At 43.8% G+C, this 26,002-nt stretch overlaps 1 protein-coding gene across 5 annotated transcripts in view; it reads right to left on the bottom strand.

The window, feature by feature from the left end:
* LOC133114538 (E3 ubiquitin-protein ligase SMURF1-like) overlaps positions 1-20,641 on the bottom strand; it is a 39,866-nt gene extending 19,225 nt beyond the window's left edge. For all 5 annotated transcript variants that reach the window (XM_061224026.1, XM_061224027.1, XM_061224028.1 and 2 more), the window contains exons 1-2: positions 20,395-20,641; positions 1,177-1,215 (exon numbers count right to left, since the gene is read on the bottom strand). In XM_061224026.1, coding sequence (XP_061080010.1) covers positions 1,177-1,215; positions 20,395-20,449 — 94 coding nt within the window. In that variant the 5' untranslated portion in view covers positions 20,450-20,641. The remainder of the gene's footprint in view (positions 1-1,176; positions 1,216-20,394) is intronic.
* Positions 20,642-26,002: the final 5,361 nt, after the last annotated feature.

Here is a 26,002-nt window from a genome sequence, read left to right as displayed (position 1 = left end):
CCAGTACAAACAACTGGAGGCTTTGCATTCAAAGCGGAGGATAACGTTTAGGCTTTGCCAAGATCAGTCTATGGTGTTATCTAAGGAGCGGAATAAGGTTGCCAGATTCCACAGGCTCACCAAATACACATTCTGTATTGTCTGCCGCTTAAATGCGGCTTCCAGTTTGTACTGTAAAGGAGTGCCTTGTGTTACGTTACAATGCAGAATACACCCGGTGCCAAAGTATTCTCATTAATCACACCCCTTAAAGAGTTTTCAGAGGACGCACTGAATCGGAATCTCTGTGTTTAAACAATAGGTAGCCGGAGTATTTAGTTTTGAAGAATACAGCACCAAGTATCAGGTGGGTCCATAGATTCTGTGGTGCCGTGTGATGCCAATTAGAGAGGCGTGGCTAGCTGAGGCAGAGAACACCTCACACCAATGGGAACAAAGTCTCTAGATACTGGGTGTAGCCAACATTTAGCTAGGCCCTGAGGGTAGAGACCAGGTCAGAGGTACAGAATCGTAGCCCCACCTTGGATGGGAACTGATTCAGCATCATGCAGGTACAGAGTAATTGTCAGGAATTTACTATAATTATATTCACTGTCTGCTTTCAACTCTGCTTTGTTCCTCCCAGTTCCCATAATTTACTAGCTATACTGTATCTGTATTGCTGTTAGGCAATATAGCCTACATTCACAACATCTCAGTTTTGCTCTTGGGAGGACTACAGTCAAATAAACAAGTCAATGATTATGTACCTCAAAGCACACCTCAGTGCTACAAGTGAAAATATAAAATAGTGTAGTAATTATAGCAGTGGGCCTGAGAGTGTGAATATTGCCCACGCTTCAGGTTTTCATTTTTTATGTCGACCGGCTTTTCATTTGCCTCATGCGATACGCCGGCCGTAAGAAAGAAATATGGAGGTGTTCAGCTTTGCCAAAAACGGAGCTGTAGTACATTATGACAAACATATATCCCATCCTAAACGACACCCCGAACAGCAGCGAAAGACACCCGACTGTTCTAGCACATGCCACACTAACATACAGACTTGAGGCTACAGGCTTAAGAACGAGCCAAGAACGGCTTCTCTTGTGGGTTGTCCTTCATAAAACCAAATGATAAACAAGTGTAATATAGAAAACTCCCAAAGGACCAGGAGGGGTCTGGAGGAACACTTACGGAAGAAGTCCTTCTTCGCCAGGTTCTTGGCACATAACACTGAAAAGAAGAAGAGGGAAAGGGTCATCAGCGCCATTTTGAATCACTCCACGACACAAAAGCAGACAAAGTTCCAGTCGGCCTTCAACATTCAATAAAAATTCAGGAGAAATCAAGGAAAATGCTTCTTCCGCAGTCAGTTATAGAGGAGCACCATCCAGTCCACAACCCTGGTCTTAAGAGTCACAAAGGGGTCCGCTGGTTTCTATCGTTATTCATCACCTCATTGAGATTTTCTTGGGTCTAAAATGGCTGCTGATTTCAAACCTCTGGCAGACCCCGTGGCTCTCCAGGACCACAGCTGAGGCCCCTGTGGTGTCACGGACCGAATGGTCATCGTGCCCACAGTTTGATTCTCCAAACATAACTGAGATATAGGCTTATAAGCAGATGAGTCTTCCGAATAAACTACAATATTGAGTATGTGTAGCCATGACATACAATAAGTGCACGCCAAAGGTCATTGTAACTAAATGAATGAATCAGTTAACCATAGCCATGAGCATCAGGTCCAGTTCACATGATAAGGATAGGCAGTCAGCAAAGTGGCATGAGAAACTAGAAGTAAGGCAAGATGTGGTAAACACCAAAATGAAGAAGTGAAACATGAAGGTGCAAGATGAAGATACCAGTACAACGTCTAGCACAGGATGCACGCGACAGATCAGTGATACTAGATAAGGAGTAACCCTGCAGAGGACTAGTGGTATATCTAGTCAAGGCTCAGTTTGAAGAGATGAGTATTCAGACCACAGTGGAAATACAGTGCGTCTTTAGTCCACAATTTACATTGCAACGTTCAGAAAAAAAAAAAAACAGTGTGACAGTCACTAATTACATTTTGGATTAAACATCAATCAAAACACTTGCAAGACATTGCTTTCACTATACACGACACGACAAGTGATTTGCAGCATATGAATATATGGCTTGGAGCAACAGTGTGATGTACACGGCAAGACATCAAATACAGATATAGACCCCTCAAAAAGTAATGGAACAGCAAGGCCAATTCCTTGGGAATAAAAGCTCAAATTCACATCGGTCATCTCATGTACATATTTTGACCTCAAACTCAATTGTCTTCAGTGTATAGCAAAAAGGAAGAGATTGATCTCGCTGGTCCAATACCTTTGGAAGGGACTGTATGTTCTCTGCAGTGCGGCTCCTGTTTTTATTTGCTACCATTATTCCAAAAGTAAATTATTAATGAACGTTGCTTGCAAGCTACTTGCGACACAGGCAGGAATGCACTAAAAAATCCAATGCACTTGAATCCAAATGTAATGAATCTCAACCAACTTGCAATTTCCAGAGGTTCACATGGCTAAATCCTACGTGTGCTAGGAATATTATGTCCCAGGGCAAGCACTGTGTTCAGAATGAGGCCTTGAATCTGGAATGTTCTGTAAAGGTGGTCAGTGCACATTCAGAATTGTGTCATGGTCTAGATCAGGGGGTTGTGATGCATCAAGAAGGGTCGTATTTACAATTTAAAATCATGTTTTACATTTTAAAATCTTTAGTCAGTGCATATCAGGTCTGGCCGGGCACCACCTACAGTACTCTGAATGACCTCCGGCAGAGTATTTGGCTGCAGTCACATTCTCAATACTGTTCGCAGGATGAATTCCTTCCGAGTCCTGAAGTGTTACACGTTCTCTTAATTACAACGCAGAGAGCCGTATTGCTGAAGATAATGCGCTGAACGGGTAACTCGGTCTCTCGAGGCTCTTATGTAGGTTATATCTCAGGAATCCTGCACCCGCAGGCGAAGGCACGGCCATTTAACAGAATCCATCAGCGGTGCGCTCTTCAAGAACACCACGGGCCAGTCTCTCAGACACAGATTAAGATCAATTTTACAAAACTAAATTCAAGTAGTCCAGGAATAAGCTTAGTCTGCGTCCACAAAACTGGCACTCTGCCTGCCAGAGGCTGGCCCGCCCGTGGAGATAACTGAAGGAGATAACTGACGGATGACGGTTAGGGCCCTGCAAAGTAACGCCGGCTTTTCTGAGAAAACACCTCATCTCGGCCACAGGTCTACCACAGCTAGTAATTATAGAAGTCCCTCAATACAACATGCACACAAGATGGAGATTTGCGCTTATCCACAAAATTGAGCCCTCAGAAGACACTACCACAACTGTCCTGAAGCGTGAGATAAGAAAATGCTCAGCAATGATGAAAATGCTAAAGTCATTTAGTGCACAATAGCGACAGCTTAAGCTGTGAACGACGAGACAAATTAAGCTAAACGCGTTTCAACAAATATACATGATTAAATTCTAATTTGAAACACCAATTTGTACACATTTCATGAGTTCGATAGCCATTTCAATGCTTCTTGGGGGAAAATGGCTTTAAGTGTTAGGAATGGAACCACGGGGAGTGTTTAAGTGGGGGCACTGCTGTTCCGACCACACAATACATTGTTATGGACCTTTTAAATAGACTCAGACAACAACTCAATTTGTTTAACCCAAACTGGGTTAACAGCAGCACACGCCTGCCCGGAGGAAGCCATCGCTCACCAACAATAGTCTTTATCATCCTGTATGTTTTATAAAACAGCGATTTTGTTGCCTTGCTCACAGGCCCGAGAAGAGTCACGCATGAAACATTATACGGCCGTTCGTCAACGTATCTGCAAACTTTTCGAGCTAGCTGGCAGCGAAAGATGGCACAGCGCACATTTTCACAGCCTTGTTCCGCCCGCTGCCGATCAGCATACAGTAGAAGGCGGAGATGTTTGAAAACCCGGCTCGTTCTGTTCCGCGGCGGGGGCTGCGGGTCGAGCGTATTAAATCAGACACCTACACAGCGCGGTTCAGGCACAGCGGGACACCTGCGATTCAGATACGGAACTGGGTCTCCGTGCGGCGGAATACTAATGAATGACGCGGCAGTTTGGAAATTCAAAGTGCAGCGGCTCATAATATTCGGCGTTAAATGTGTGGGCTAAATAGTAAATATGGCAAAGTTAAAACATTTAACGGTAGATTAGCCCATTGGGACCCATTTAATTGCCTCCCATATTTCCTTAAAAGTAGGTTAGAAAAAGTTTTTGATCCTGCTTTTCCAAACAGCTTGTTGATTAAACATGAAAAAAGTATATCAGGCATGCATGCGTCGCATGGTGTATATGAAAAGGGGCTTGCAGATGTGCAAACACAGATTGGGGATATTTAAGTGCCTCTGATGCAGTAATTGCAGCTGAAACTGGAACGTCATGGCCACGGTAAGATCGACAGATCTTTATACAGACGCTGACAAAACTACTTCAACAGTCGTCATAAAAGACAAAACAGGCTGAACTTTTGTTTGTTTATTTTTATTATTTGTGTATTTTTTATAATTTTATGATTATTAGTCACAATATTTATCCGCATGTCCATGGTAAATTACTTGTTTCCGGGGTTAGAGCATATGCTCTCCTCTGTACCACACATTGTCAATAGCCACTTTATCATACTGCAGAGCTCTCAATTAAGGATAGCAAGGAGAGCTGGAGTAGGGAACTGTATATAGCTCAATCCCACCTAACCCTGGGTACCGCTAGTAAGTAGAAAGTAGTAGACTTTCTATAAGAATTGTATGGTTTGAAAAATAAAACCACATAGATGTGTATGGACATTTATAATCAAATTCAGTTTAGAAGAGATGTGTCCACGTGAAACCACGTGAAATGGAATAATTAAGCTGTAGTTATGGCTTGAACCTGTAAATAGTAAATCCTCAGTTTAATAACTGTAATAAAAGCATAGGCATGCTAGTGAAGATGGATGACAGCTTAATGATGTTCCATATGGTTTTTTCGGGAAGCCTATTTTTTGGCCTATGTTTTTTTTAATCATTTCTCAGCCTCAGTCTCTTCCTCGACTGTTATTGGCACGACTCCGGTCCTCTTGTCAACAAATGCCAAAAACAGACTCCAAAGGCAATCAAAAGCCTACAATCAAGACTAGATTATGAAAGCTCTTATACCTGCACTAAGGAAGCGATTGAATACACCCGACTAATCAGAAAAAGCTGAAGAGCCAACTGTCCAATTACTTTTGGTCCCCTAAATGGAGGGGATCCATGCACAAAAAGGGCTGAAAATCCTACATGGATCAGCCGATATGGATGTACATGTCCTCAAATTAAAGGTGACAGTCTGCACCTCATATTCATCGTTTCATTTCAAATCCAATGTGCCGGAGCACAAAGCCTAAAGAACAGAAATTGTATCACTGCCCAAATACCGCACTGTATAAAACACAGTCAAGGGACTGTAATTACAGACATTAAGGCCACTTTCTAAAACGTATGTGACAGTTACCAAATTGAAAATAATTACATTTTTACTCTAGGGTACATTTTGAAATCCTCCATTTGTCAGTGCGTATTAACAAAAAGCTTCCTAAACTGGAGCCTGGGACTGGGCTCTCCATTAAAAACCCCAGGAAAACCAAGTGTTTGGTTTCGTGTACCGAGCGAAGGAGCTACGGTTTCAAATGAAAGATTTGGGATTGGGCTCTCTGAGAAAGGAGGCGGCGGGCGGAGGGGAGGGGCGACTCCGGAACAGGATGTGTGCTCTGGAGGGCCTGGAAACGGGAGTCGGCCCCGCTGTGTTTATGAGCGTGTCTAATGTGGGCGGGTGAACGGCGGGGCAAAGGCAGACGCGCGGGAGCAGCGGCCCCGCACAAAGAGAGCGGCTCGCCGTGGTTCGTTCCCGACCCGTCCTGGGGGCTAGCCGGCTTTGAGAACAATCCCGCCCGTGTGTTTTGACTAAGCCTTTCTGACCGGAGGCCAAACGCTCTGGTGTGGCGCGATGGTCAGCTGTCACCGGCTACCCCAGAAATCAGAGATCAGCCTTTATTCCAACCGCCTGATTTACGGGGATTAGATGACTCTTAGATCACTATTTTTATGTTTTGAAAAGAAACTTATCCCAAGTTTTTGGCCTTTATTTTGACAGGCGGTGTTTCAGCCGTTTAATACGAGTTCATTCGAAAATACAAGAAATCAATAACGGCGGGAAAAGGAGAAATTTCGCGAAAATGTTACATCGGGACCGATCTCATGGAAACGCATCTCAGTACATGGCCTGTAGCTTATGGAACCACTTATCCCCGTTTGGTGAGGCGGGATCGGGCGAAGCTCGGTCGGCCCTGCCAATCACTCACACGGGAAGGCCGCCCGAGAGACAGGCGGTTGAGAATTTACACCGTGTCCGGCCGGGCCTCAACGACCCGCGAACAACACGCGGGGATCAATGCCGTGTAATGAGAGGCCCTGGCTGAGCCTCATAATGTACACGCCGCGCTCTTTCAGCACTGAACCTCCCGCCGTTACCCTTTCTACCAGGGCTGGTCAATTACTTTCAGGGGAGAGAACGCAAACAAATGCCCTTTGGGAAAGCCAACCTTGCAGAAAAACATTGGGCAAAGGGTGCTCATTTGCACATCACAAGACCGAATCGTTAATGCAGCTTTCTGCGGTCAACGCGAGCGGCCAGTTTAAATTAAGAATAAAAGTCTCAATAACAAAATACATAAAAATACCTGCAAGACGGAGTGGACTCTTAGCATCCATCAACATTCCTGTGCTGGACAATGGCCTAATCACTCATGTCATTGACCTAAAACTGAATACAGGCCCTTGCTGGCGAGGAGCGCTAGAGCGGTTTAGAGTTAGCAATGAATGTTAATGAAGTGGTAGAATTACCAATCGTAAGACCCACGGACACTGAACAGCCCATGAGCAGAAACGGTGAAGCATCTGGATCAAGCAGACTACAGTCAACCCAGCCACCACTGCCAAAATCTTCTCATCTACTGACGTCCCCTTCCGGCGAGACGCACCAGAGTAAACCCGCCATTCTGAATCTGATCTGAGCCAGACGGAGGAGAACCCAGGGAACATTCCGGAAAGGCAGTGCGGCAGACTTCTTCCTCTCGACTTCACAGTCCAGGGCAAATATTATGAATAATCTTAAATTAAACTTTGTCAAGGCAAAACAAGCTGGTCCTGGCTCATTCCATATTTAGCTGGAATCGATTTCAAGATTCAAGATTCAATACTTCATTGCCATAGCAACGAGTGAATTGGATTTGGCTTTGTGAGATCAACATTAAAAAAGGCAAAGGAAATGCACAAAAAAACTAAGGCAAAAGATTCCCACCCCCTCAAACACACATCCACACACATACAAAAGAAGTGTTCAAACTAAAATACAAGTGCTCACGTGAAAACGTGTAATTAATAAAAATTATAAATGAGTGGGTAACCAACTGAACATAGCCTATGTCAAGTCCTCAAATGTGAGCAGGCTCTCTGTAATGTTTTCTTCAAAATGGCTTCCAAGTCTGTGTTCAACTGTACAAGTCCATTGCTTTCAATTACCAGCAGTGACCTTTACACCAGCGTGGGAATGATCAGTCAAGAACACTTTTGTGATGTTTCAAACACCTTCAAGGGTCAAACTGAAAGCTCATCAAGTGTATAATGGAACCATGGAAATGCTGAAGCCATTCTGCCCCGGTAAACCTGATGGACTCTTGGAGACCAGTTACCTAGAATTGCCTATAATCCTGCAGCCAAAAGCTAAACCACACCAGCAGAGCTCTGGGGAGACTGAGGGCATCCATGCCTTCTAGCCCGCTCGCACTTTCCAACGAATGCAAATCTCGACCTTCACAGACCTCAAACGCATAAAACCGCATAAACGGGAACGTCGGGGAAATGAGAAACCTTGACTAAAAATGGAAGCAAAAAATGCAAACTAAAAGAGGGGGAAAAGTAAAAGGAGCATTCGACGGAGAGAGCACATCCAGCCGAGCAGTGTAAACCGAAGGGGGTACATTATGGAACTGAGGAACGTTCATTAGGAGGAAGCAGCACTATAGAAATGAACAACTCTCAACACAATGGGGGTGGGGAGGTTTAATGATGCTGAACAAATGAAACCGAGATGCTACACTTAATTAGAGGCACACAGTGACACAGCAGCTTTTTCCGAAGGGAGTCCTGCAACAGAAATAGATAAAACTGCATAAAATGAGGGGGGTGCGTTTGGGGACTGAGCTATACGCGCGCCGCCAGCCGGGAAGCCCTCGGCGAGAGTCGAGTTTCTCCATTTGGTGGAGCCGCGACATTTCCTCGGATCAGACGGAGAAGGCCCGGCGGGAAAATTAGCGTGTTTCCTCCCAGAGAATATCCCCCCCCCCCCCCCCCCCCACCACCCCACCCCTCACGAGCGCGGCTCGGCGGTTCGTCGTGGGACGGAAATCCCGCCGCAAAGCGCTGAGTCACGCGGGCCGGCTCCGAATCCGCCGGCCGCGCTTCTCCCTCCTGAGCCTCTCGTCAAACAGCGGGCAGACGCCGCTGAGACACGTCGGGGTCCGTCAGGTGGTCGTTTCACACGGCGTTCTGCGGGGAGGGGAGAACGGCCGCGGGTTAATCGAGAGTCGACCTTCCCCTCGTGACAGAAAAACCTCGCCGAAAATGAGAAGGAACAAGCGGCCCTTTATGGTTTCGCAATCCGCAGACGCCGCGAGCCGGGGAACTGGGGAGGTCGGGAGCCTCGGAAGGCCGCGCTACGAGTTACGCCCCCCGGGGGGAAAGCGGCATTCAGGAATCAGACGACTCCGCCATTCGCCGTCTTATGACCTACAGTGGCCTGGGGAGGTTTCGCGAAATAAATAGTTATAGCAAATATCTACTCGGCCCGTCGAGTCTGGGCTGTACTCTAAGGCACCATCGCACAGCAGCACGGCAGCAATAAATCTCTCCATTCAAAATCAAGGAGAGGGCCTGGCGAATTCAGTCTTTTGTGGGTGGGGACCGTTTTCCAGCTGGCTGCGTCTGGCCCATATCCTGGTGACGAACTTCTGAGGAGGAAGTCTTGAGCACTTCCATTTCCCCAAACCGTCAGAAGAGACTGACCACACGCTATGACATGGAGACAATACCGAGAGTTTTTTTTTTTATTGTAATAACTCATTGTTATTAGCTTAGCCAAAAGTCCCTACTGACGCGCCGATCGAGGTTTCGGGGCCTTGCGGGCTTCGCTTTTCTGAGAAGAAGCAGTTCTTATTAATCTCCCACACCCTGGAAGCAGACTAACAGGCGTGCGGGAGCAGAGGAAGAGGAGGAAGAGACTGACCACACGCTATGACATGGAGACAATACCGAGAGACAGTTATTTTTTTTATTCCGTCAATCCCCTTGCCATTTTCAGCACTGTTCCGAGCCAATGTTGTAGCCAGACATTGGCTAATAATAGTTCAAAACAATAACATTTAAATCAATAAACTTCCAGCAAATTCACAGGCAGTCTAAATGAAATATCTAATTTAACCAATATGCAGAGTATTTTTCTTCATACAATTGTCGGTTCTGGCTAACAAATGTCATTGATCTGCAAGAGCGTTTTAAAATTTGACCAGCATGTAAAAGAAAATTCAAACACATACTTGACCTAGGTCTGTCTATAACATTGTTACACGATATACTGCGCTGGGTCCCATTTCAATCACATGGCTTGCCGATTTCAACCCCACCAGGAGTACGGTTACCCGCAGCAGGCTGGACCGGCTCCAAAAGTCCCTCAGACCCGCTACGGACGCGCCGATCGAGGTTTCGGGTCCTTGCGGGCTTCGCTTTTCCGAGAAGAAGCAGTTCTTATTAATCTCCCACACCCTGGAAGCAGACTAACAGGTTTTTTATGGGCCTTTCAATACGCAATCTTTCTAAAAAGACTGCTTCTCACCTCCTTTTTCTGTTCTTCTTTTAATGAACACTTCCACAAACGTTTGCTCTCATTAAAGGGCCGATTTCCATGCTTGGGAAAGGTGAGGTGCGCTGAAAGCTATCACACCAACCTCCCACAGCTACCAGCAGCAACAGCTAGTCCCAGACCTGTGTTAATATTACGTCTTATATCAGATTTGGTGGGGGGGGTGTCGGGGTTGAAAAGGGATGAAAATAGATTTCCTTTTCTGTACTTGAAATATTTTCTTGCAAAGAAACAGTTCATTAAAAAGAGATTTTATGATATCAGTCCCCAACTAGAACCTAGGCCTAAATAAAAATGAAAATAAAAAATTCCAACAATCTGGTGCTCATTACACTTTGTTATTGTTAGGCTGTTGGATTCGGAGGTTAGTTTATTTAGTCTGTAATTTTGATTGTGTTTTGCTGTCCAGACAAAACAACGTCCTCAAAAATCTGTTTGCTTTTCCCCCTCCAGCTGAGGACCGGGTCTACTGTCCCCGTGAGTACCGCTGAGCTGCACACTGCAGTGACATTAATCTACTGAGCAAGTAAAACGCACAGAGTCGCCCAGAGCCTTTCCCTCACCAAGGAGGACAAAGGATTAGCTTAGCCAGACACACACAGTACTGACAATGCTGCTGTACTTTCCTCATACCAATTCATACAATAGCTTTTCCTTTGTGCGACGTACCTGAAAATTAGCTTTGCAGAGTAGGCTAATCTCTCGATTGTATGTGTACCGAGTAGATAAATGTATGCAGCGACCTAACATCCAAACGACCCGACGTTGCAATGCAGGATGGGAAGAGTTTGTTCACGTAATGAGCCAATGAGAATTCTTAACCACTGCCAAAAAATACTGAAAATCAAAGCTTCCTGCTTCCACAACGCTTCTTCCAGCAGCGCATGAATGAGCAGAGCGAGTACACAACAAGGTTTTGTTGATTTTGTTTGACAGTTCGCATGCGGGAACGCAGTGTGCTGGCGGTCTGGGAACGTTCAGGCCGGGCCGCGCGGCCGCGCGTCATTGGAGGGATTTCCCCCTCTTCGTTCCCGTCGCCGGCCCTTCCTCTGCTCACAGCTGCGCGCTGTGCCCGGAATCAGATTCCGCAACTGCAAACATCCGCCTGCCGCATCCCGGGAAGTCGGGAGCCGCGCGCGGAGACGGAGGCAGCCTCGGCGAACCGCGCACTGCCCGCTCGCCAAATTAAACACGGCCTCCCAAGCATCTGCGATAATTTAAAGCGCATCGCTCCGAATAGACCGGGAAATCAATTTACGAGAGCAATAAAATGAGGAGAGCAAATCGCCAATCTAATTGAGAAAGTCTTCCGCTGACAATCCCAAGTAATCGAGGTCGGCCTGACTTTCTTTGCTCCTCGCCACTTGGTCCCAGCAACTCAACTGGACTAGATGTCTAAAATGCCATCACCCTGCTACGTCATTAAATAAAGCTATATTTTGTGCCAACAACCTTCGCTTTTCAGACTTCAGCTTGCTCTACATTTTTGGGATTCTTACTCAATTATTCGGTTTAGCGAAGTGGCTACCTATACAGTGAACTTCACTGTAACGCTTAAATTAACTGACTGAACATGACGGACTTCCCAACGTTAATGCAGATTTTACCACTAAACATAAAATATCAAACAGTGCTCACAAAAGTTACCATTGAATACTTTTGAAAATGTCATACATTTCAAAGAACTCTCGGAAATATTCGGAAAATGTTCAGCCACCGACACTTTTTCTCGTTCGATCAACTTTTTTGAGGTTTTGACTCCAACTACCTCAAACTGCAAAGCTCTGTTCATTCCTTATCACAAAGTCGTTTAATAAACGCAGGTGTTCTGCTCCAAGGATTGCATTGTTGTTTTTGTTGCGTTTGATTGTTATCGGAAAATAATTACGTCTACAATTTGCGGCGGTGAATTACTGAGCACAGCCATCCCAGGGTCAAAGCCGCATACTTTCAGAAGGATAAGTCCTCTGCAGAGCCTAATTAAAGAATAATAAATGCTCCGACTCGACACCGCTTTGGAGACTCCACTCTCATTACAGGGGCGGCCATTTTCCGACAAATACGTCCGCTCCTTGTCTGGTAATGTGAACCGTTAATGAGTCCTAACACGACCAGTCTTTAGGCTTCATATTTCAGTGCAATGACTTTTTTAAAAGCGTGTTGTGCTGTTCATATTCTGGAAGGAATAAGGAAAAAGAACTACATGGTATACTAGAAGGAAGGAGAATGAAAGAAGAGGCTTCAGTTGAGGCACAATGCACTACAATGCAAGTCCAATATATCGACAAATACACTGCATATCCAATATTTATTGAAATTCATAAACATTCTGTATAGGTTCTAGGCAAATAAAATCTAGGAGAAGGAAAAAAAGATTACGATGTGTGTATTTTAATGCATAAGGTAGCAATCTGTTTTTTAGAGCTTTTTAGATCAGTCAACACACTTTCCAAGTAGGGCTGGGTGATTAACCATAATGATCTTTTTTATTTTTTATTTTTTTTTGTAGCATAGCAATCATTTGGGTTTCCATTTCCTTTGGCATTTTTGTTTAGTAATCATAAAAGTACCTGATGCAGTAGTGCACCTCCAAACTTCAAAAGCCACAAAGAAATTATTCTGTGGGAAAACTGCTCCTCTGCATTGGTTGTTGATATGACTAATCTGAAGCAGCTGCCACGTGATGGATAAAAAAGAAAACACATCAAATGATCACATGGAAGACGCATGTGCGCGGTGCCAAGTGGCTTTCAGACACCCAAAATACCAGGTTCTGTTTTTCCCAGAAGCACGTCACATGGCCTCGGAAGTTCAGACGCAAACACCTCATCAGGCACAAATACACAAGAAAAGGCGGAAAAGAAAGCAGAAACTCAGAGTTACTTCACTCAGTTCATCGCTACGGTTTATCACCCGGGCCCTGTAATATCTTGTGTTACAGTCATGCTTCCAACCCGTGTAACGGGGAAGTGCGGGCCTGGTCGGGCGCAAACGCAGGCGTTCGGATCCCCCTCTCCCGGCAGGACCCGCGCGAAAAGACGCGAGCGGGAGCCGGAGCCGGCTCCGTTTACGTCGGCGGGTGCAGTTAATGATTCGGGGCTAATCGATGGTGTTGGCTTACAGAGGGCAGCGGCAGACGGTCACCGGGGACGACGTAATTAACCCCCCCCCCCCTCCCTGCTCCAGCCGGGGGGTTGAGGAATGCCAGACGGGCCCCGCGTGCCTAACATGCCGACGGCGAGGCAAAGACCCCCCCCCCTGCCCCCCGCCCCGGCCCGGTCCGAGCACTGGCACGCTCCGTCTCGCACAGGGAGGAGTAGAGGTTTCAACAGTTTCCTTTTTAAAAAAAGAGAGAAAGTGGAGCGCAAAGGCACCCTTCGGCACCGCTGAAAGGATGGCGACTCGACCTGGTGCTCCCTGACTTAGCAGGATTCCCTCCCGGCCTGCACACGCCACCTCCGCTCCCTTCGACACAGCGACTACGCAGTAAAGGGCTTTCGCCCACGCGACCCTACCTGCGGCCTGTCGCCACGGCGCTATCTCCGGCGTGTCGGGAACTCAGAGCTCGGAAGCTGGAGGGACAGGCGCCATTCGCCCCAATAACCCCGCCGGTCTCCACGGTCCATTAAAACTAAATCAGTGCAGAACACGTTAAGCAAGGCCGTTTCGCTTTGTTTGGACAGCAGGTGCGTTTATGCAGATCGATTGATACACGACGCACTTTTGCTTGTGATTGACTTTGGTGGCTGGCTGTCACGCACTAGCTTAATTCAGAGCTAAAAGATGTCTAGCCAAATGTAAATGTAAGAAATTGCAATGATTCTTTTTATTTTGCAAGTCATCTGGCAACAGGCTAAATATTATATTTCGCTAGTCCGTGGAAATGCACAATCGATATTTTCCGAGTTTAAAATAAACATTCGAAGCAAAGTGAGAGGGGTGGTGAAATTATATCTTAGGGCTGAGCAATAAATCACAATCACAATCTTTTTCTTTGAGACAACAATCATGGCCGCTCCTTTTTTTTTTTTCTCCATGGCCTCTGAGGGACACTATGATGCCAGGTATGATTAAACAATAACAGAAGAAAGCAGATATGCCACATGCCAAAGAGTCTTATCACACTAAAAAAGTCTGACAATCAGCCCACAGCCCTGTTATATCTTTAGTCACAGTCCTGCCTCATTTGCAGGCAGTAGCCTACCTTTTGGATAAATAGAAAACACCATCACAAATGCATTTCTTCTGTACTTCACAGTCTAAATTAAGTATGGACATTCCTCATGTGTTATTAAGTCATTACTTGTTGCCTTTCAGTCTTCAGGAATAGAGTTTTTGGTGGAGCTTTCATTTTCACGAGTAAAATTTTTCCAGGGGAGAAGCTGGCCGGTCTCTCTGAAAAGCCGGCATTAGCCACATGGGAACGGCACTTCATCATGCTGCATTAGCCACCGAGGGAAGTCTCGGGAGACGGCGCGCTTTCCGAGTGGAGCAACAGGGAACCCCGCTCCCAGGTCCTGACCAGCCCTGCTCTTCGGCTTTCAGGCACGTCAAACTTAAACACGCTCCACGTGTTAGGACATCTGTCTCTCTGCCAAGTAACCGGTGCCTTCACCAGGCTGAAAAATGAAGCGGTTTACAGGCACAAGGAGCTTTTAGCCCAGGACCGACCGAGCCTGGTTAGTGCAGCGTAACGAGCCAGAAGCACCCGGAACCTGTTGCCTCTTATCGAATTCCCGGCACAGCATCTCCGGTTGCTCCGTCTCTTCCTCGAGCACACATCCCAGAAGTGTGACTAAGCTCCATGCCCTTCGCAGGGTGACTGGACTGGTCGGACCGATTCAGATGCGCTCCGGCAGAAGATTCAGGCCCAAGTTTTGCTGTCGCCGCCAAGCCTCCACATGTGAAGAGGAGCCAGTGAAAGACACAATTAAGTGTTTTCTTTTGTTGTTGCTGCCCCCCCCCCTCCCTCCCTCCCCTCACCGGACCGGTTGGTGTGGCTGTGTCCTTGAATGTGAAAAACCCTGCCAGCCAACTCGGGCTTTTGTTTGCACGCCGCAACTAATTGGCGGGATTGCTGCAACAGCATCTGCTAAAAGCCACGGCACGGAGACCAGCGTATGAACGCTACAAAAAGCGACTTGCTCGAAACTCGCGCTTAACGACGAAAAGAAACCACTAGAAAATGTGACTTTGGTTTCCAGCGGGCTATTCGAAGCAAAAAGACCAGGGACGTCAAGCTCAACTGCTCCTCAGCGAGCCTGGTGCAGCTCGTAACCAGGGACTGCCGTTCTCTCAAAGACAAATACGGAGAACTCTGTTTACCTCAGGCTTGTATGCATGGGAAAAGACATGCTCACCTGCTTTTCCCCTGATGAAAAGCGAGGCAAAGTGCTTAGACTGTCAAAGAACATTCTGTGGTTCTGAGTAAGCCACTGTGGTTCTCAGCTGATGGAGGGTGTTGACGTCACGCGTGCGCTGGATGCAAAAATAAATAAACACACACATTTATTTCCTGGTTTATGAAAAAAAAAAACTCACTCAAGTGCGATTTTGCTAAAGCAATGAGGAACAGTCTGAAATGGCAACAGAACTGCAGAAATACAGTCTGATATAGCATACATACAGCAAGATCAACATAATTCAAATGTCCAAACCATTATAATGAAAAAAATACACAACAATAAAATTAAATCTTTATCCAACACAAGCCACAAGAAACACTATCGTTGATCCCCAAACTTGTTCTTCAACAGATAAATTTGTACTATTGAAGCCGGTACACTTTGGATTTACTTTGGATCACTTTCTGCTACGTTTAGGCCAGTTACTTTGAATGCATCATATCACTTCCTCATATTCAAGCTAGCATGAGGCAGTGAAGTTAAAAAAGAAAAGAAAATGTTTTAAACATCTCAAGGGCCACAGAGTGTAAAGTCCAACATCAGCCAATAAATGTTGTGGCACCTTTACTTTGCACCATCTATGACACTAATCCTAAATCTGAAATAATGTTTAAAAAGTTTAACTAAAATTAAGTTCCCGAAAGTAAACGGGCAGAGATGACCAGAATGCTTTGTTTAATTTATTACACAGCCCAGGCCTACTTCCAATAATTTTTAATAAGGTCCAAATACTTTTAAGAAATACCACCGATAATAAAAGCACAGTCCAAATCATACCATCAGGCCATTGTAACAGCCAGCCTTCCAAAACACATGGCAAACACACATGCTCGAAAACTATGAGTGAATGTTTTTTTTAGTTGTTTTTTTTGTTTGTTTCTCTGTATGTTCTAATCACCTTCATCTTCACTTCCTTCACACTCCTAACACTTCTACTCTTAACATCTGTCGGGGCGGCAGCTTTTTATTACGGTTACCGTGCTCAGAACACGGTTATAGCAGTACGGAGAGCGTGCGCGCTCCTCTATCTACGTCAGACCGCTGTCTGCGAAAGCTCTCACCCACCCCCCCCCCCCGTGCAGAGCTACGAGAGCCCGAAGGTATAAGCGATTCCTCCGGTCATGGGACGGTAATGGTTGTAAAACACACTGAACCGTCTCCCGTTCCAGCATTGCACCTGAGCGGTCCCGGTGCGTTGCGGTCACGCGGGAGGCCGACCGGCCGGTGGCTGGAGATACCGCACCCCGCCTGCGGCCCCTCCGATAGCTACAGGCATGTCAGCGGAGGGGTCAAACGCAATCGGGGGAAATGTTCCAAGGAATCTGGGCCACTCTGCCAGGATTCCAAGGGAAGGGAAATGTCTTCTTTTCCTCCTCGCTCCGCTCGTCCAAGAGAGCGCCGCGGATGCCAAGTGTTTTCCCATGTTGCCGTTAGCGACTGTAAAAATCGACATCCCATACAGCACCAGAAAAACAGACGGTTTTTTATTTTTATTATTGGTCGAGAGAAAAACACACACACACACACACACACACACACACACACACACACACTATTCTGAAAAAACTATAATTCAATCATCCTGGAATCTCTCCCTCTCCCTCTCCCTCTCTCCTTCCTTCCTTCCCCCTCTCTCTCTCTCTCTCTCTCTCTCTCTCTCTCTCCCTTCAGCCAGATTTTCACCCAGGCAGTGTGTGAACTCCTTCCTCCCTTGGCTCCACAAATAGGACCCGTGCTGAAAAAGATTTGAAATACCGTGCCATTTCTCTGCTTTAACATCTCAGGCCAGCTGAAGAGAAGGTGTTAGATGTCAGCACTGCGGTGCAATGCAAAGCAATACCCAGAGAAAAACGTGCGCCGGGAACTTCAGAGGCTTGACTGCGAGCTAACAAGCTTTACGTTGTCAAGAGAAGTATGGCATTCTGGGAGCTTGTAAGTAACGGAGTCTACAAATAAGCTCATATTAAATTGGATAGCTGGCCTGAATAACACGATTAAACAATATGGGGAATTCCTTTTAGATCAAATTCAGTTTGTTACATTTAGATGTCTGTATTTTCCTGTTAATTCACAAGAAACGCTGAAAAAAGCAACATTTGAGGTAATTTGCTTTGCGTTCAAAAAGATGAACTCTCTTGCTGTTGCAACACTGAAGCTATCCAGCTCATTACGACAATATAAAAAAGCAGACATATCATTAGACCAGAATTCACTTAACCTTAAACTTCCATCCATCACAGTTTTCCTATGTCTAATATAATCTAATATAGACACTTGTTAAATACCCAAATACCAATCTAGCAGGGATCCCTCAAGACAAAAGACCTTAAAACCACAGGTCTGGTGAGATGTAAAAGAAGTAAAAGTCTTCCAAGCAACCAATGGTATGGCTGCATACCCATTGTTGCATGACACATTGATTCCCCAGCCAATTAGAATTCTTTTCATGATTTCCTGGGTAGGAGCACAGCTGGAGCTAATGGCCTGTAGCAGTGCTTCACACGCAAATCCCTTTGTGTTTCGCCAAATACAGTCAGTGGATAAAAATCCCAGGTGAATGGGAACTGGGGAAACAATCACTGTGAAATGCAAAGATTACAAAGAAGTACTGGGGCAAAATTGGCACAGGAGGTCTGGCAGTCGGAGGGTTGCCAGTTCGATCCCGCCCTAGGTGTGTCGATTGGTCTCTGAGCAAGACACCAAACCCCCAAATGCTCCTGACGAGCTGGTCAGTGCCCTGCATGGCAGCCAATCGCAGAGTGTATGTGTGTGTGTGTTTGTGTGTGTGTATGAATGGGTGAATGAGAAGCATCAATTGTATAGCGCTTTGGATAAAGGCTCTATATAAATGCCAAACATTTACAAACATTTAGTGATCCAAGACAGGCTTATCAACTACCATTCCATTTTCATTCATTTCAGTTTTGCTTCTTTTAACTTTTAGATATAAAATGTTACAGAACCAAAGGATATGTAATATTTAGCCTACTTTCCATTGCATTACGAAACCTTTAAATCGACACCACTAATACGAGCAACACTGCCATGTCTCAGAGATTTTAGAGGGTGAACACACTGAGGCACAGACATCACCAAGTCATGCTTCAAATACAACAGATTCAGTGAAACAAGTTCAGCACCTTCTTAGAGATGAATGAAAGTACAACCATTATTAAGTATCAAGATGTCCCTTGAACTGGTTCTTAAGTAGTGCTATATGAGTGGTGACAAGTCCACACTCAACGGTGGCAGTCACACGCACTCTCCAAACAATGATTAGATAACGACTGCAGCTCTTAATCGCACAATAGTCCGAACTGAAGTGTCGTCCAAATAAAATGTAAGTGACCGGCGCCTAATTTAGCTGAGAACGTCACGCGCATGGATTAAAAAGAAACCGCAGTTTAGTAGTGTTTAACAGTATATGTTAACGAGGATATAGTATAATAAACGCGAAAGTGTCCACAATTAAATTACAACGGAACGCAGAAAAAATTTAACAATCTAGGCCGTGCTGAGATCTAAAGTTATGTCTTTACCTTATGACTAATGGAAATACTATATTACATAAGTTATGGCTGCCAGCACAGAAGAGTACGTTAGCTGTGACGCTGCACCGTGACGATCAAATTGATTGCTAAGCAAATATGCGTTTCCGTACTGGAGACGGACACCGCACAAAGACGCGTTCTATACTTTCACAGGTAACCCGAGAGGTCTCACGGTCTTACACTTACACTACGGTGTAAATGCTCGGGTATGAGCCGTGGGTTAGAGGAGCAACTTATCTGCAGCCCCTGACTTGACGATATTTTCATGCACATAACCAAATTCGCTCTCTTCTCTCTTCAAACTTGCTCTTCATAAAGTATAGCAACATAATGCTAAGTTAATTAACGGTAATGTCATGTAAAGCGTACTTGTCAGTTGGGAAATAAAACCTGAGAAATATTAACATTCGGATTTAGCAAGGCTAATGCATTTCGAGAACTCTGAATTGTTTATTGTGCGTGCGGTGTGAATGCAGAAAACGTAGGAAAATAATATGGACACGAAACATATAACGTTAACTTTTGTAGAGTTAATTCATTGACAGTAAGGACGTTATCAGAGGCTAAAAAACTGGCAGGAAGGAAGTTAGCTAGCGACTCGAAGCTAAAGAAACGAATGCGCCTGTGCAATCCATATTTACACCTAACATTACGACATTATCTTAGCCATCTTTCAATGGGGAAGCCCCAATAGGATTGTAAACGTTATATGATGGGAATCTAAACTATAGCGATTAGCTAGCTTTTTCTGAACTACTGCTAGCTGATACTGCCCATTTAGCTAAAGTAAGCTATTAGCTAGCTAGCTAGATGAGTTAACAGGCCGATTGGTCTGGGATTCTTGGTTAATATGAAGCTCCCCAGTTGGTTACAGCTCCACCTCCATAGGCTTAAAATAAATCAAAAGCTACTATTAAAATGAACATTTCAGTTAGCCAGCAAACATACATACCTGGTTACATTCTTTGAACAACTTAGCTAGTTAACTTCGGCAGCAGTAATTAATAAGTGCTATTTGACCAACTTAAGTTATGGATAAGTTATTGATTCTCGGACAAGCAGCAAAACAACCTGTCCCGTTCCACAGAAAATTAGTTGCAATTAGCCAACTAGCTAGCTAATGTGAACGTTAGTTAACGTCGACAAATGACCGGCTGATTGTGGCAATGAATGGTAAAGGCAACCTGTGTTTAAAGGATGGTACCCGGCATACTCAGTATTTAAGGCAAGCAAGCTTGTTAACTAGCTAGCTAGCTAGCCATATTGGCCAGAGCAGGCTAGCAACATATCCACCCAACGTTAAATTTGCAAGATCACTTATTTACACACGTAAGATACAGAGTAGGCAGCTTCCCAACTCACTGCTTAAAACAAAACCAGGAGCAAGATATTCCAAGCAAACAATCTAGCTATCGTTAGATCGCTACGCGCTTACCTGTCAGTCTGATTTTGATGCTAGACCCGTTCCGTCGAGTCCCAGAATTCGACATTACTCCGGACAAAACAGCAAAGTTTTTCTTAGGGTTAGCCGAAGATTCGAACTTCACACCAAGAGAAACTGTAGACCACCACAGCGGACCAATCTATGATATATTTTGGGGTTTCTCACTGATACATTTGTATTATTTTCCTCTTGGAAAATCCCCCGAAGCTCCCAGATCTCTCAACACTCCTAAACATTTTCGAGCTCAAAGGCGTTTTGACGTCAGCTTTGCACGACAGGACGTGCGCGCACCCGAGCAGCGAGTACCCGCGTTGCAGACTTGGCTGTACCACAACTGTATACAGGGTGGGGGTACCCGAGTCGGGGGAGACACCGCTCAACAGCCAGAAGTGTACTTCAGTCCGTCTTACAACTTATCTGGTAACTGCTTACACCCATATTATGCAAAACGTCCGTTTCCACGATTTTATTGACAATATGTCCATAGAGTGAAAACTGTTATACTGACCATTACATCTAGACAAAACGATGTGGATATGAGTAGGCTACCTTTTGGATAAATATGTCCACACCTTAATCCTGCTCAGTTAAATTATCGTTGAATTCCAGATTTGAGCATCATAAGTGCAGACAGTATATCCACAATCCTATTAGTAAGTTTATACCTTATAAAATAAGGTGTTTCCCTTAGCCATTTTATCTCTTTCTCTGAACTGACCCGTTAAAAAAATTTAACTTTAAATTGAAACCATGGAGTATATGTCCTAAATCAAAACTGCAACCTCTGAGTTTCAAATCAACTTTGTCGCGACAGGCATGTAACCCTGGGTTAAAAAAGGACCTAAAACTACCTTTTTGATACCGTTAGATCAAGGGCCGAAAGATTACGTAATTTTAAAGCTGCCAGTGAGCGAAACAAAATATGCTTCTTTCTTTGGCTTACTGCTTGGCAATATTAATGTAAAGAACGTGGAGCTTAAGGTGTAAATCGAGGGCATTTTGTAAACAGTGGGCTGAGCGAAAGCAGGGGGTAGATTAAAACGACTTAGCTACTTACGACTTAGAAACAAAAGGCTTCTCTCATGAGTGTGCTCACAAGTAGAAAGAAAATCCACATAAGAAGCAAACTGGCTCACTGGTTTCACCATCATCCAAAAACAGCCTAAAAACCTCTCCAGTACACTGTCTCCCAGGTCACATGACAAACCAGCATTTAAACTGGACAAAGAGGAAAAGGGTGGGTGATGAGCGGTATCAACATGGAACTTGCCACCCAAATGAATGTCCTAGAGAATGAATACATACTTTGCTGCTTTTGAGTGAAAGCTTCCATTTCATGGTTGAAACTATATGAATCAATAAGCCATTTGGATCCGCTTTATTATTTAGAAAATTGTGCATTCAGGAGCACTCCATTGCCACTGGATGATAATTTTCTCTTTGTACTTGGAATGGCCGGCTCGTCAGGGGAAATCTAATTTCTCCAGTGTAGCTGCAATAAAGAAATGTCCCATCAAATAAGATCCTGAAAATGGAAGAACCAATGAGCTTCCAGGACGGTATCCATAGCAACAGCTGTTGCCACGGGATCACGGAGTGTCCAAGTAAATTTTTATTAGAGAGCACAGGGGTGCCAAAAGACATAAGTATCAAGAACAGCAAAAATTTTGTGCTGCCAGTCCTGTCTAAAAGGTAAGACCAACAGCTGGTGTCCAACACATGAGACAGGAATTCAAGGAGTGTTCACAACCCTGTTATGGAGATGTGCATAATTGAAAGGGGCAAAAGGTTGTGCCAGCACCTTAGCACCTGTACAGTAAGGTTTTTGGCAAGGCCAAAATGGAAATACTCAGTATTTATAGAGGCTCAATATTGTACATCCTTTCCTTGCAAGAACAAGAGGAAAGCAAGCCATTACTTCACATAGGATGATGAAAATGTTATATATGTAGGGGTTTCTCACTGATACATTTGTATTATTTTCCTCTGGGAAAATCCTCTGAAGCTCCCAGATCTCTCACACAGCACAAGGAAAATAAATCACCAAAGCTATAAGAGCAAATAAGAGTAAATAACCTTCAACTTACATGTTGAGGGAAGATAATTAGAATAACAGAACAGAATGCCAATGGTAAGGTGAACCGCAGTTATTTGGAGAGCAATTAAAAATGGTACTTTTAAAAATGGCAATTAAAAATAGCACAGAGAAAATGTAAACACTATTACCACATGGCTTCATGTTTCTGTGATAGAGTGGGAGATGAATGGTTGTGGCAGTTGAATTATCCCAGCATGCCATGTCAGCTTTCTGTGATGGCACTGAAGAAGTTTAGCTAGAAGATACAGATGAAACAGACACAACACAGAAATGTGCTTAAATGTTTGTGTGGCTAATTTCACTAATAATGTATCAAAATAAGTCAAGACATTTTTCAGCAGAGCAGACACAGCAGGATTCATCTTCTCAAAGTCTTGAAATGTCAATAGTTTTAATATTTCAAATGATGGGCATGGCAGATTAAACAGATTATGGTACCGGGCAACATGATTAACATGATTAATCTGATCATGAAACTCAAACCAGACAGGGCAAATCACTGAAAAAGCGCGTTGTCGATGCAGGATTATTAATAACTATTAAAATAACCCATGGAATGATGGAATGCAGCACCGTGCCTGGGGACAGAGCCCACTGACTCATCTGTGTCTGGAGCCGTGCTGCACACCCCGTTCCTCCAGACATTTATGTGCGACTGGCTTTAGACAGAATGGAACAGTTCCTTCAATACCTTGGGAACTTGGCATGAAATTCGAATGATATACACTCTTTATATTTGTTACTGTGTACATTTCACAGCAAATATATGGAGTCCATCTCTGTAAGTACCGATAAAATTTGTAGCTGTAAGAAAACATTTCTGTATCAGGTACGTGAATGTGTCATCCAATATCAATCGAATTATGAGCTAATTGCGGGGGGTGGTGATGTTAGAACTGTCTTTTCTAAAAATAAAATGGTCGACTCCCCATTAGTCAAACGATGGTTCACACCTTAGTTCAATTGCCCCTGGCTCTCCTGTAGTGACTTTAGAACAGCTCATTAAGGTCAAGTCCTATTCTCAGACTGGTGGGAGGCTATCCTCTAGTCACACTTGTAAGTTGGTGTGGGTTTTAAAATATGCTTTGAGATATTGCGTTTCCTGGCATGTGTCCACACCATTTAGGATATCTCCAGTCAGGGGGCAAGGTTGCAAGGTGTGACATTTTAACACATTTTCTATAAAACAGTCCCGATGCCACATTTACAGACATCAAATGTGTTGCATTTAACATTCGATACCTGTTTTAATACAAATCGTGAATTCCTCCATTTGAACACTCAGATATACTTCTTAAGTATAAAGTCAAAGAAGGCTGGCTGAAGAGTGCTGGTTGACAAATCATTTTATCTGCAGAATAGTTTCCACCATCTTACAAGATGAGACACCTGGTTGTAAGCCCCTATGCAGGACAGTACAATGAAAACATGATTCCTGAAGATCAATCTGGGGAACTAGTATAAAAGCTTGGAGTTTGAATACAATATTCACTCTCTTGGTTCAACAACTCCATCTACTGGCAGACATTTTGAAAATTGCCAGCCAAGAGCTCTCTCCCCAGTAGACCTTATTTTTGATGAGTGGCCTTCTGTATTCAGTTATCATATCACAAGATACATTTACATTTGGAATATTTTGTACCAATATAAACTACAAAATACTGCAACCAAAAAATGCATTAAAAACACAGTATTTTGTATTTTGAAAATACATTAAAATACATTTTCTGTGTGGAGCATTGGATTAGTGTTTCATACTGCTCACTCCAAAAGTGTGGGAATGATATAGTGAAATTAGTTATTTTTGCAAAATACATTTTTTACCATTTAACAAAACAGCTGTGCAAAAGTAAGTTAACAGTTTCTCAGCCATTTCCATTTGTATTGATTGATACATAAAAATAACTTTGAAAAAAAAAACTCTGAAGTAGTTAGATACAAATTATATGGATATTCCTTCCTACAACATAAAATAAAAATGACACAATACTACGTATTTTAAATACACATTTCGAATACATGTATCAGAAATACTGGCCATCCCTGTCTACATTAGACCCAGAGTGACCAGTTTCACAGTGCAGCCAAGCTTGATTGATGGGCTTCTAATGCAGGATAAGTGCTGTGCTTTGTTTAATGAATGGATCTCAACACAAGAGAGAAATTCCACTGTATGCGCATTAACACCCAAATATCCTAATGTGTTCTAAAGAGAATGAGAGAGATTACATTTAAAAAATTATAATAATAAAAAAAGACAATAATGTGTTTTTTGTAAGTTATTTACATACTTATTGCATAGACATGGTTTTCAGGTTTCTGTGTGTTTCGATGTACAGTATCATATTATTGTGTTGCTTTGGCAATATGACCTTAGTTCTCCTTCCAAGAAAGCAAAAGTGAAATTGAGAGAGAGATAATGTTTGGTAAGAATTTCCAGAATATAATCTCTTTGGTATTTTGAATAAATCATCAAAAAAGATTTTGTTAACGTAACGTAACGTAACAGGTTACAAACACATTCAATTATCCTAGCCTAGATAAAATTTTAAAAAGAGATATAATGATATAATGAACCCCGTAAATTCATCATTGTTGTTTTTGGATTGAAATGGATTCACTACCTTGTAAATGTGTAAAAGATAAATATAAAATATCCTGCTTATCGATCTAAAACCATACTGTATAACATACTGTATAGTATGTTGACAGTGTTATCTGTGTTGAATGGATCATTGATCATGATTGGTAATTCAGTACAAACCAAAATAATAATCACAGTGATCCATGGAAAAAGTTGAACAACAGATTTAGCCCATCTTAGGGTTCCCATTTGTTATAAGGACAGTAATGGCAATGCCTGTCTGTGTGTCTGTGTGTTTATTTCATTCAGCGTCTGGCAAGTGGTGGCAGTAACATTATCTCAGGCAAGCATTGTCCCTCAGGCACTGAAACTCCACACTCCCACACACATTAAGGAGTTCCTTCCACAGCTGCGTGCCAATGTGGGACACTAAGAGGGTATGTGTGTTCTTGAAAAGACCTCTTGGGCTTCTCAGGAACATCAGCTGTGTTCACACCTAGTGCCGGGGTCCTGTTATTGTTTAACCCTTGTTTTAAATAAAGCGCCATTCAAATGAATGTACTACTTTGCTTCTTTCAACTCCTCCTTTAAAAAAAAAAAAATGTCTTGCACAATCGCAGATGGCTGGTCCTGTGTTCTGATGTGTCAAGAGTGCATTCAACTGATCTGTTTAGATGTGAAAGCAGATAATGCAGTTCCAATAGTCTCCAAGAAAAGTAAGTTCCCATAATCCCTTTCTCTTGTTTCTTTCTTAAATGCTCCTTCCTCCTTTTTCTCCCAGTTAGGACTGCCCAGTCATATACAACAATGGTCTCCAACCCTGGTCCTGGAGAGCTACAGGGTCTGGTGGCTTTTGTTGTTTCTCTACACTTAATTAATCAGTTAGAGTAGTTGACTACACAGTTCACCTGGGTCTC

This window comes from Conger conger, chromosome 16 (genome assembly GCF_963514075.1).
Source record: "Conger conger chromosome 16, fConCon1.1, whole genome shotgun sequence".
NCBI lineage: Eukaryota > Metazoa > Chordata > Actinopteri > Anguilliformes > Congridae > Conger > Conger conger.
The sequence above is the reverse complement of the archived record's forward strand: the minus strand, read 5'-3'. Positions and strand labels throughout refer to the sequence as shown.